The 13,750-nt window shown below is 30.8% G+C and overlaps 2 protein-coding genes and 1 long non-coding RNA gene across 4 annotated transcripts in view; all 3 read right to left on the reverse strand.

Annotated features, from left to right (window-relative positions):
- Positions 1–1,961, reverse strand: part of LOC119838364 (fatty-acid amide hydrolase 2-A-like) — a 15,987-nt gene extending 14,026 nt beyond the window's left edge. Inside the window, exon 1 of the mRNA XM_038364289.1 lies at positions 1,797–1,961. The gene's annotated coding sequence lies outside the window, so the exon portion shown is untranslated. The remainder of the gene's footprint in view (positions 1–1,796) is intronic.
- A 5,311-nt stretch (positions 1,962–7,272) lies between these two features.
- LOC119838396 lies at positions 7,273–7,869 on the reverse strand. Its single transcript, XR_005288195.1, has 3 exons — positions 7,680–7,869; positions 7,469–7,491; positions 7,273–7,316 (listed from the first exon to the last, which is right to left on the reverse strand). It is a non-coding gene; the product is annotated as an uncharacterized LOC119838396 (long non-coding RNA).
- Positions 7,870–10,321: 2,452 nt separating this feature from the next.
- Positions 10,322–13,750, reverse strand: part of LOC119838327 (myc box-dependent-interacting protein 1) — a 35,717-nt gene continuing 32,288 nt past the window's right edge. Inside the window, exons 7-9 of one of the 2 annotated variants that reach the window (XM_038364215.1) lie at positions 13,164–13,280; positions 11,326–11,468; positions 10,322–10,800 (exon numbers count right to left, since the gene is read on the reverse strand). In XM_038364215.1, coding sequence (XP_038220143.1) covers positions 10,720–10,800; positions 11,326–11,468; positions 13,164–13,280 — 341 coding nt within the window. In that variant the 3' untranslated portion in view covers positions 10,322–10,719. The remainder of the gene's footprint in view (positions 10,801–11,325; positions 11,469–13,163; positions 13,281–13,750) is intronic. The other variant, XM_038364216.1, reaches the window with a different exon arrangement.

The raw sequence follows: 13,750 nt of genomic DNA on the forward strand, positions 1-13,750 counted from the left end.
TAAATAAGTATTCAACGAGGTCTCTACCTCTATTGTTACCTGTAGGCATTCCCCATAGGGGATGATGTGCGTTGGAGTATGGAGTATGGAGTATTAAACGCTTACAATGTAGCATAATTTAATAACGTGTAAATCAAGTTTAAAATTTTTTCAATATCTATTTCGATCGATTTAATATTGTATAAATATTATAAACAACACAGAACTAAAATGATTGTCGAATTTTTAAATATAAACATTACTAACACGAGTAAAACCAATACATTTGCAATATGAAAAATAATTACGCAATAAAAATTAATAAAATGGTCCATGTAATTAAATCTAAAAAAAAAAGTATTTGAAAGTTAAACCGACTTTTTGTTTTTATTTGTACAACCTTGAATACGATGTATCGTTAATTTTAAAACCTACCTAAGTTTTATTAAAACATCCTGATCCATTTACAAAATTTATGCATTTATTTATATTTATTTGCATTTTAAATAGTATCTATATCTTAGTAGTACTTTAAAGTGGATTCGATCTTGTTTTCGTGACTTTTTAGATGTGTTAACTATAACATATAATAATTTCCAAATTAAAAAACGTTTTAATTATTGATTAAATTACATGGATACCAGTACAAATACCTTAACCAATAATACCCAAACCAAATACCTAACTACTAGCTGTTAACCGCGACATCCTTCGCGTGGTTAATAAGATCTATCAAGATTAGTAAAAAGTATTCTATAGCACTATAGCACTAGGGAATAAAGTAGCTTTCTTTTAGTGAAAGAAATTTCAAAATCGGACTTGTAGTTTTGAAGCCTTTTGGGTGCAAACAACAAAAAAAAATCTCTTTAATATACTAGTACCTATAGATTATTGAAACAAAAAACCATAGATAGCATTGATGAAAATAAGTTAAAACCACAACGTCGCAGCACAATTGTGGCGATGGATTCAACCCCAACCGGACGCATCTGCCAGTTTGCAATTGCGCATAATGTTATCTAGATTTGCTAGATAAACAAGAGGTCTATTCTAGGAGTCATCCTACCACTTGTGAACATTTATCACCCATCCAAATAATTGCAGTCACTCACAAGTGGAACGGGATTTGAATATCATTCGAAACATATATAAGGGTTTTTACTTCATTTTTTTTTATCAAAAAGGCCTTGCGACGTTCACTAAAATCACGTTTTGTTATAATTTTTAAAGATAACAAGTGTTAATATTTAATCATAGAGCTGTTAATTATTATAACTTAGTTATAGTATACTCGTTAAGCGAAGATTATCAGAAAGGGATATTATATTTCAGTTAGGTACATATGTGATATTCGGAGATAGTTAAGATAGGGCATTTCTATGTCACATTAAATAAGTGTTTAAAACGTTTTCGTTAAAAATTAATTGCCTATGTTATATAACCACAATAAAAAAATACTTGGATACTTGGATTTATTTATTTTATACATATTTAAAATCATCTACAATGCACAACTAGAGAAGCCCGGAAACACAAGTGCCGTAATACAAATAATACTTTACATAATGATGCCTTACCAATAAAATAAGCCTTTAAACTTAGTCTCACTAAAACAATGCCATTTTATGTTTTTCAGAGAATGAATGTAATAATATACAAAGGCAGCATACTATTTTTTTGTTACAGAATCATCAACAGAAATCCTTCTAATTAATATTTATGTCGTGTATGTGGATTGAACATGTCTATAAATTATATAATTTGATACTACACATTTAAAATTAGCTGCACTTTTAATTACTTTTCTAGATACTCACTTGAATAATATCACGTTTTAACTGGCTATATACGAAATGGACAACTAAAGTTATCGGTTAAAAAATAAACACGTTATAGGCGCGAAAATTGACAGTTGTCACTGTCACAATGCCAACGGCGCGACTAAACTCCCGCTATTGTCGAGTCTAGTGGAAGACTGGGCTCGCTTGATATTATGTGAACATAAATACTACGGACGGGAAGCCAATATTTGTTTAGTTTTTATTTTAACGAAACGTGATTGAGAAAGGGATTGGTTGGTCTTGTAATTATATTCTTTATTAAATATAATATACATCAGCCGATAAAAATATATTTAATTTTATAATTAAGATGAAATAAATATCGATGACATAATAGGCAGTCTCTTGAAAATTTTAAATTATTACTAGCTGTCTCTGCGAACGTGGCAAAGCTAAACTAACTTAAGATACAAATTTAGAGATATATGAAAAAATAATAAAAATATCGGGCCTCAGGAATATATATACAAAAAGAAAAAATACCAGGAAAATCCGACAAAGCCACATCCAAGGAGTTTGGTGACAAATAATGTGAAACGAGAATCCTACCAAGCCGTTGTACATTGATAAATACCAATACTTGCTATTACACGCGGGTTCGTCCGCGGGTGAAACCGCGCGGCCCAGCTAGGTTTTATAAGATTAAATTAATTTTGATAATAAACAACTCAAGGTAAAGATTTTAGATAAAAATAAATAAAATTCCTAGAAGATAATGTTATAAATGCATAATTTAAAAATATATTTTTTTAATTAATATTGCTCATAAAAAACCTCTCACTCATAGATAATACTTTATCGGTTAATATACTACTATATAATATTTAAGATTATTATTTCACATCTCGATCTTAATGCATTTTTATTTATTAAATTATCATATTTATTGCATTTAAATGTGTTTATTCTATCATATCTTATATGACGTCGGCCTAAAATGATACATCTAATTAAATTTTTACGGATACCTATCTCTAAAACTTACACAATTACAGGTTCATGATCCTCGTGACCTTTACCTAAAACCCTATCAAAGTTTAAGATGAAATAACTCGCGAATAGCTGGATCGCAGTGCCGTGCCCTTTGACAGGAATACAGGACTAATTCAATATCCGTACAAAGGTTACGAGCTACAGCGCTCTAAGCTCTAATTACTTTTTCCGTCTTTCAGTAGCATCACCTTTACTGGCTGGATTTATATTAATCTTCGATATCGAAAATATGACATACCAACATATTTCTTCAATGTAATATCACAACTTGTGTAAAACTAAATCCTTTGTTTCAGTAACAATATCTTCACACCCGGCGTATTTATAAAGATGTTACAGGATAAGATACTACATAGAGCTACTTCTAGCTTGTGGGTAAAGCTAGAAGTTGCTCTAATGTAAAGGAGTAAAGGGAAATATAGATGACGTCGGTGTTTATTCGACATACTTCCCGTTCCCGTGGGATTTCCTGCAAAAATATGTACCACTACTCAAATTATCTTATGTCCTTTCTCTCAAATCATCTTTGTATCAAAATTCATCTATCGCTTCATTGGTTTTGACATGAATTAGAGACATTGTCTGATTTCGTATTTATTTATATTATTAGAAGGGATAGATGAACAAATGTCAAGTAGGTAAACAAAATGTATAATTTCAGATGGCATTATGATGCGATTTAGATTGTGATATATAAATGTTTCTGTTTTTAAATTACCTGAAGGATTCTAAACTACTCTGAGACTAATTACGTCTCAATGAAGCATGCGAAATGTTGATTTAGGAATTAAATTGAATGAAAAAGGCATTTCATTTAGTCTGATGACACGTCCTCGCTTTACACGTACCTAACGCGTAAAATATCCCACGCAAAAATAATATTCACAAAACCATAGAAGCATATCGAGCCAGCACTTAGCCGTCCTATTCAATTAGTCGCTGATGGAAATGTTAATAGCTACCGGAATTTCGATGTAAAGTCTATTTTTGTGTAAAATAATACCATGTTTCATCGGAAAGTAGAGCGCTAGTGATTATACAGTTTAATGCATAACATGACACGTGTAAGCCTCATGGCATTCATCCGTCATGAGATGGTCGTCGTGGGAATCGTTGATTGAATAGGAAAAGCGGATGAATAACAAATACTGCTTGTAAGCAAGTGCAAACACACGAAAATCATCATATGACATGTCATCTCACGTTAAATATTTAGTCAGTCGTGAAATAGAATTGTATCTAGGACACCCTCCTAGTTCTTACTGCGAAGCACAATTGATGTCAACGCCCGCAAAATACAGCGAAAAAAAAATTATCACAACATACATTCGAGAATCAATATCTATGATGATTAGCGACGTTTTCTAAAATCAAACAATTAAAAAAAAATTAATTTTTAGTTTTATAGCATTGAAATGCTTTATAAATGAGAAATTTTGAAAGAATAGACGTAGAACTTGCTACGGTTAGGCAAGATACGCAGGTTCGAATCCTGCCTCGTGATCAAATTTTTTCTATTCTTTCAAAATTTCTCAAAAAAAAAAATTATAAAATAAATTGAGTTCAAAGGTTGAGGCTTTGTACGTGATTCCTGAGTATAAGCTATAAATATAAGTATGTACTACATGTGAAGCCGGGGCGGGCCGCTACTACGAAATACATAATAATAATAATGCAGTTCAATATTTCCACAGCCGCATAGTAAACAACAACATATTTCTTGTTCAATGCAAGATGCATTTACAATGAGATGTAACCGCAGTCTTCAAAAGGCACCTCGGGTAATTGTGAGTGCTGGAATACCTACATCAATAAAATGCAAAATTTACTCCCACGCTACCCGACTTTGTGAGCTGCATTGAAATATAGAATAGATATTTTACTAGTACTTTTGGGGTGCACTTTTCACAATCAGACCCGTAACGTTCTTAAATGACATTCTAAAGAGTAGCTTGATGATTTGTTTTCTCACGACATTCGATAGAAGAAATATGTATTGTCGGATTTTTCATAATATCGTCTTATTGCGTGTATTTTTACACGCTTTTTATTAGCTTCACCTGTATGTTTGTTTGTATGTTTGTTTGTATGTTTATTTGTAACCGACTTCTTTGAGCGCGATTTTGACCCACTTTAAACGGCCAGATTTCGTTCAAACTTTGTAGATTTATTGAGGACCGATGACAATACACTAATTTGATAAAATTATTCCATTTTTTAATTTGCAAAATATGATTTTTGTTAAAGCGTGTTTTTTAGTTTTTTTTAACTATTGTTTATTATTTTTATATTATCCATTCATTACGCCACACTATGCATACCTAATATAACAGTAACCTGACCAGACTTCCGTATATAATTTTTTAAGAGATCTTTACGACTTTTTTACGTTCTATGAAATATGGACGTTTTAAAAGCCCAAAATCACGGTCAGTAATTCTTTTTTTGCCTGTATGTAGGTAAGTGCGTCAATCTCATAAAAACCATTGGGCTAATTGTGACAAAAAATTGATATGGTGATTGACCAAAATTGCATATAATAATGCAACTTCTAGGCTACATTTAAGCATGTTGTATAAAATGATTTCTTCGAAAATCCAAGTAGTGCACAATTCTGTAATTCACGCGAGCGTAGTGCCGGTCGGAAACTAGTAATTAAATAAATCTCTAAAAACGATTATTCTTAGTTAAATTTAAACATCGTAGGTATAATTTAATGATTGAATAGAAAATGCAGTTTCAAATAATTTGATACCCAAGAAGTAAATACATATTTTAACAATTAAACAGAGACAAGAATTATAACAAACATATTTTTACAAAAAAAAAAAATATAGAAAAAATGACAATTAGTTTTTTATTATTTTTGTTATTACTTGAAATAACCATTAATAACCATTACAGAAAAATTTAGTACGTTGTCAAACCTTTTGTATTGCTCTCAAGAATTACGTAATATATGAAATAAATTTTAAAAATAAACGTATCAGCAATTAAAAATAATGAACATGAATAAAATTTCAAAATACTTCAATCAATTTATAAACTATATCGCAAAAATATGAAGGAAATAATGTTGATGTCAACAACATATATTTAATTGCCCTGAATTAATATGTAAAATTTTAAAATTGTAAATTTGTTACATAATATTCATTTCCTTATGACATTAAACAATTTTGATAAATGTATGGAATCAATTTATAAATATCAATATACTTTGAGCTTGGGTATATCTACTCTAAAGACGCCTAAAAAAGCAGAGAGTAATTACCTTCGGTGAAACATTAACCAAACAGCTAATAGAAAGCCACATTATCTTTGAGTGTCATAGGCCATAAGCATTTTAAAACATTTAAAGTTTAACAATATATTAATAAAAATCGCACCGCAATAGGCTAAGCCATTGTTGAAATTATTGAATATAATAAAATTGATAATTTATATTTTTACTGCATATGTTACATGTGATCCCGCTTTGTGAAACTGTGTAGCCCCTAGTTAGAACAAGTTGTATTTGGTTACAACTAGTTCTAACTAGTTAAATAGTAACAATAGTTGTAAAATAGACTGTGTTACCATTCAGTCATGTTGTTACTCTTTGAAATTGTTTTTAATCAGATTCTATCCTTACATAAATAGACATTATAAAAAACAAAACATGCACGGGTAAATATTAGAAGTACCTCAAGGTAACATTTAAGAGGCTTATAGATTGTTATATAATAGAATTAAACTTAAGTTTATTCCTTTAAATGCTTACACAAGCTCTCGGATTAAACATATTAAGAACAGTGGCATAGTTGCAGAATTAAATGATGAATGTGATATATTGGTTTATATGAGTGGGAATTTTGGCTTGTAAAAGAAAAGTAGTGATCCCCATATTTTACTAGTGTCTATGTTCTCTTTTATATATTTTGCTGTATGCAGTCGCTATTTGGTATTTACAGCTTTTGTATTAAGTTAACATGCCTCAATGGTATGATTACAATTTAGGTAAATATAGTCCTTATTGCATGTACATCTAGAAAGATTCTCTCAAATAATTTGACAAGTAAATAAATTACTTACTTTTTCTATTCTCAAAATTTTTCAAACATTTATAGTTGCCATTTTAATTTTAAATTCAACAAATCTAAAGATCAGAGAACTTAGTAAGAAATTAAAATTTAAATACATTCAAGAAATTGTTTTATTATGCTATTTGAACATTAAAGTCAGGTAAATCTTGTATCCATGTATTAAAATTATGATTTTAACAATATTGAATTTTGGAAAACAAAGCAATGTTTCTTAAATGTATTTTTATATTACGTAGGTTTACCATTACCCATACTAATATTAGTCTTCGAAATCATATTCCTGGAAATTACAATACCATCACATATATTACACATATATAAATATTAAAAATATCTACAAAATTAAGTAAATAAAAAAAAAACAAATACTTACAAATAAAAGTACACTTTGTAACAGCATTTTAGAACTACTGGATTCCTATCAAAGAAAAAAGAACGAATTACTTCCAACTAAAAAACAACATAAATTCCAAATACAATAATAAAATAGAAAATAAAACATAACATATGATAAAATTCTAATAGAAATAAGTTATAAAAAACTAGAATATAGTTTAATGTATTACTCACTTCTGTTTTACCAAGATCCGAATCTGCAAAATAAAAGGTATATTCTTACACGTAATATTGTAATAAGTATACTACGTATAATATTACTTTGTTCCCTAAAACATACTTTGCAGAAATGGTATTGTCTTACCAAGGTAGAAAAATATTCATCCATTCAGCATAAGGTCAACGAACGAAAACAAATATAACAGGGATAAATCGATGAACTTACCGATTAACCGCTTCAATACACACTATATTTCACGTTAATACTGGATTCATTATAGCAATCGAAATATATACAACTTAATTAATATAATATCCACTTTATTTATTTCACAAAAACTGCAAATTTTGTATGTGAACTTGAAATAAAATCAAAATTCGAATAGAAAGAATTTGCAAACTAAACAATGACACCTGACGGCCAAGGACTGACTTTGACATTCAAATTGAGGTTGCAATTTTTTTGTAGAGCATTAGATATTACCAATAAAAATGTTTTATCGTTGATAAATTTAGGTATAATATGTTGTAATAAATCAATAGAGGTTGTATCAATGAGGTAAATATCAATATAAGATATAATAAATAAATTTGATTAATTCACGCAAGTGGTCTTAAATCAATAAAATGTGATTTATTCCGTTTCAGCTTCTTTATAAGTTCCTATTCCCAGCATTCATTTATAAATAAAAAAAAATATTTGCCCTACGACGACCAAACCCATTCTTAACGGGCGTGTATAGCTTTCTCTATGCAGGTCAATTATAATTAATAGGTCCCTTTTTTGCGCTGTATTCAAAACGTTCAATTAAAAATAATTAATAAAGTAATAAAACAATTCAAACTATATTGTAGTTATAATAAATAGGATATTCGTTTAACAAATAAAAGACATACATGTGAGAAACATTTTATTTCCAGTTGTATAAACTGTACAAATTCTAACAAACTTACACATTATCATCTATTATGGACCTTCTCATGGCACTCTGACGACAAAAGACAAAAACTTAATAATTTCACTTTTAACATTTGTTGAAAAAAATATATATATATATATATATAATCCCAGTTATGCGTTGCCTAAGTTTGGCTTTTGACTTAATTATTTCTTTGCATTATGAAACAATTTCACTGCTAAACTCAAAAACATAAAAGTATTGGAAAAGTTATAATGTTATGTTAGTCGGCCGTATACACGTACAATAAAATTATGAAAACAAAAATAAATCTTCACGCTGTTGCCTGTTGGCATAAATAAAAATATTGTTCTCCAATATTTCCTTAATTTAAAGCTAAATTAGGTTATTCAAGTACTGGAAACAAACTTGATTTTTATTAATTATTACACGTTATTTTTTCATCACAATAAAATAGTACGCGCATAGGCCGATAAGGAAATGAACGCTTCTTAATCTATAATGGGAGCAAAACGTGATTTATATACAATCAGAAGCACCGTTTTTGACACACATTGTATAATATTGAAACAATCGGATCATTATAATTTCTTCAAGGGATGTCTTTCAAACAGATATTTATTAAATGAAGATTACGTTGTGAATTTCAATTCGCGTTGCGAGTTTTGTTTAAAGATTTTATTTTAACTGTTGAAACACATCCCTTTTCAAACACCGTTAATTAAGCATACCATATAAATAATAATTAGCTGATGACTAATTCACTATGGTTAAATCAATTTATATTATGTCTACTTAACAAAGCAAGTTTACATTACTGATTAATTAATAATAAAAAATATTATCAACAATAATATAGGGTCAACAATATGCATTTATTAAATCGATTTTATATACACTAAATACTACCTTGTCGATATAAAACATACAAGTGAACTTAAAAAATAAAAGCGTGTTAATAAAACAGCTTCCAATTCACTTATTTTATTTTGGGCGTCTTATATTTGTAAAAGGTGATTAAAAGTACAATACAATAATTTTTTTTTCAATTTTATTTGAATTTAAAATCAATTCCTTTTAATTGCAAATACATGTTTTAATTGTATAAATCATATAATCATCGTGATTTTGATTTATATAATTAAATGTTATTATAATCAAACAATTATTCAATGCTTTTTAAAAGAATTCTAAAACATACAACGGGTATGAGAAGTTACGTTAACTTTGTATTGAGTGGGATTTGATGGTATTACAGTAGTTATATTCACAGAAAAAAAAACAATTAATGAAATGCAGTTTATATTTAAATCGAAAAGCGATATTTGGTTCACATAAAACAAATGAAAAATAAATCATTCAATTTTTTCTCAGATTCCATTTTGTGATCGTTTTCAAGTGACATTAAATACATAAAATGAAAATCATTAAATTCAAGTACGCATTATCTTAACAATTACTTCATAATTTATCAATAAAATTATTAAGGTCACTTTTGAACTGAGCAATTCTATTCAGACATCTTTTCATATAAAATTCAAAAATTTCAAATGTTCAAAAATTTACGATATGTTGAAACATCCTATAAAATAAAATTGTTCAATAATATTTAACAAATAGGTAATGTTATACAGGAAATATATTTTATGATATAATGGCGTACAAAAACGATTACACCGTAATAATGATATTCATAAGATGCCCGTATATACACTCGATATATGTAATAAATAATTCGTTGTAATACAACACCGATAATAAATAATATATATCTAATAAATCTCAACAGCTAAACACTAATTTTGGGAGTTAACAAAAATAGGGGCTTTGTTGAAAATCGACTAAACTTGAGTTGGGACCTTGTGTCGCAGCGCAACGAATATTATAATACTTCAGAGGACTTCAATATGTTTCTTTTCGTACATAAGATTCATTTTCGGGTGCTATGAATTTTTTTAAATTCGAACAATTGGGAAAATTTATTATGATAGTTAATAGTTAACAAACAAGAATCTTACATTTCATAACACAAGTACACTTTTTGAATATAGCTTGTACTACAATATTTCGAAGGAGTTTGATATTTCACCCTACAACTTAAAGTTCATTTTGGCGTGTAATTGCAGACCGTCTCCAAAGAATACTGTTCTGCTATATCTCGTTGCAATTCTTTTTACATATAGCACGTTCGTAAATTCTACAAATTGCCGGTGAATACTTACGTACCTCTAAATCTGAACCTTATGACGCTGGAACACATACCAATATCCATTAACATTCCGCTGCGTTGCGTAACAGAGGCGACCCGTGTATCAAGTGAAGGTGGTTGCGTGTCGTTGGAAGCGTTCATATCGGCCGCGTGAAGTTGGCCGGGAACATTCCCTTCTCGTTTGTTGATTCCTTGATACCCATTAGCCAGCCCTCCTCCTGCGATGCCATAAAGTTATATTTGTATATGTGTATCCAGGATTTTGTTCAATTTATCATTAGTGTAAATATTATAAATAGACTTAGAGACATAATTTAAGACAAAATTATATTTTCAATAGAGTTCCAATAGTCCTTACAATTATAGTATTTAATATATATTATTAAGTGTATATATCTATAATTTTAAATCGTGCTGCAGGAAATTACGGCATGGTTTGGCAAAAAGGCGCGGGTTTGAATCCCGCCTCGCGATAATTTTTTTTCTATTCCTTAAAAATTTATCATTTATTTGTTACATTATACATTGTACATTTCAATGCTATAAAATAACTAGAGAGGTGTCAACAGACACCCGGATGGAATAAAGTTCCTGCTACCACACTGTTCGAAATAGAAAGACGAAAATAACTGACTTTCTATAATGAAGAGACACACACAGAGAAACACGCGCACACCGCACATCCAGCGTCGCAACGCGCTATAAGGAACTTGGTTCCAATAAAAAACCTGAAAAACAATCACCTGTTCGTCCGGATCGTCGTACTGCACGACGCGGATGACGTCGCCCACGTCGAAGGAGAGCTCGTCGCTGTCCTCGCGCGTGTAGCGGTACGTGGCGCGCACGCGGTACAGCGCGCCCGCCGGCAGCCCGGCCAGCGTCGCCCCTGCAACCGGACGCGCGCGCTCACTACTTACTCGCTACTCACAGTAGTTTTGTTTATTTTTTCTAATAACTTTTTCTCGTGTCGAGCCATTTTTTGTTTGTGATATGCTAACGTTTTTATTTCTATCGGCAGCCCTCATGACTGCATACTTTTTAAATATAGAAAGTCTCTTAATAGATTTGTATGTATGTATATACTTAAAAAAAAAATTAGAAGTCATATTTTACAAAAATATACTCATGGACGTTGAGAAACTCGTAAACCTCTTTTTAATGTTATTTGTAACGAAAAAACCTGCTATTACTACTAAGACACTGAATATCCTACTCAATAGGTAGCTAACAGAAACGAAATCGGAATCGGAAAAGATCAATTAATGGCGGGTCGATTTTCTTCTCACAATTACACTTCACACTCCTATCCACTATTGTTTTATGATATTTTAGCAAACAAAATTTCGGAATTTACTCTTTGCATATATATCTTTTGGCTTGGAAGCTTAAACCATTATTTGATCTCATTTACAGATAGATAAATTGATTCGAACGTATCCTTGCCCTTGACTTCAATATACCTTAACATACCTGGGGGACCATTATGACGTCTTAAAACAGTACTAATTTCAGTGGGGGAAAGTGATGGCGCTAGACGACCTATATAGCTCTGTCTTTTTCCCACTCAGGAATCAGTATTGCTTTAAGATGTCACGGCAACCCCCTGACACGGTCCCCCTTTAGCAAATTGGCAAAATAAAATGATTACTGATTAAAGATTGGTTATTTTTTATTATCGTTAGACAAACACAAGCTAAGCATGTACATTAATAACTTCAAGCAAGAAATACATACATAATATATATTTACAATAATACTACCACCGGCCTGAAATCAGATATAAATAAATATATACAATGTTAGAATACAGCGAAATTATTGATGACTTTTAATATTTTTAATCCGAATATGATATTTTATCCCATTAATTATCTTAACTCACCATATGGCGTAGGTTAATGAATCTATTAGGATCTGTATCAATGATACAAAATGAATCTTGAATGGCAGCTGCTTGCATCATGCACCTACCAGAATTCACTACAAACTTTTATGTCTATAGGATCATCGAAATAGACATAAAACAGACTTTTTTGCACAATAATCAAATATCATCAAAATTTACAATAAGGGTAATCTTGTTAATATACTAAAGGATGCGAAAGTGTGTTTGTTATGTCTTCTTCCACGTCGCAATAGATCGGAGTCTGGAGATAGGAGACTAGAGATTGACATAGGCTTTTTTCGCGGGGCAACCTCAAATTCCTATCACATTAATTATTATGATGCGCATTTGAATTAATCCAAAATTTATAATAATGAAATTTATTATAATTTAAAATGTGACCTGTATGACGACAACTATAAAATATCTTCGACCACGCGTGCGAAGCCGCGGAGACCAGCTGACCAACAAGTAGTAGGTAGTAAATATAAGTGTTCATAAAACATTTTTATTTATATGCTGCAAATGTGTCTTTTGTCTATAGTAGGTAATACACAAGCGACTGCCAATAAAGATTTGTATCATATTATTATGGTAGTAAAATCTTATTCCTTATAATACCAAAATCGCGTAGTAATACATTTTTACACTAATTATTAAACGAATTAGGCGATAACAACAGCTACACAAACTCACCAACAGGTATATCATACACATCGTCGCTCTTCGCTACGTTGTTGGCTTTCTCTTTTTCCTTCTCCCCGTCTACTTGTGCCTTATCTTCCGCGTTATTTACCGTTTCCGCTGCTGACCCTGAGAGCATTGTATCTATTGGTTGCCTACATACTACGGATCTAGACTAGTCTATACTACAGTGTCTGTTGGGTTACATGATACAGTATAATCAGGCAATTGTGCATCATGCTACTTTTAGGAATAGGTGTAATGCCAGAATTTTTATAGCTTCTTTATGAACCATAACTTGAACGAGCGTGCCCAAATAGCCCCCATTCACAGCTATCTATAAAACTTCAATGAATAATGCATAATCTATTCATACAATAAAAATGTATAGGAGCGTCTGTACATGTGAGCAAAATACATTCAAAACCGTTTTTCCAAAGAACGGAACCAAAACTACGCTACCCATTTCAGTAGGGAATAATCTACTCACCGACTGGTATATCATACAACTCCTCCACTTTCTTATCCTCTTGTGCCTCCTTCGTCTCGTTGGTCGCGTCGTTACCGTCCGCGTGTCCGTTGACCGGCGCGGGTGCGGG

The sequence above is a fragment of the Zerene cesonia genome, unplaced genomic scaffold (genome assembly GCF_012273895.1).
Source record: "Zerene cesonia ecotype Mississippi unplaced genomic scaffold, Zerene_cesonia_1.1 Zces_u002, whole genome shotgun sequence".
Taxonomy (NCBI): Eukaryota; Metazoa; Arthropoda; class Insecta; order Lepidoptera; family Pieridae; genus Zerene; species Zerene cesonia.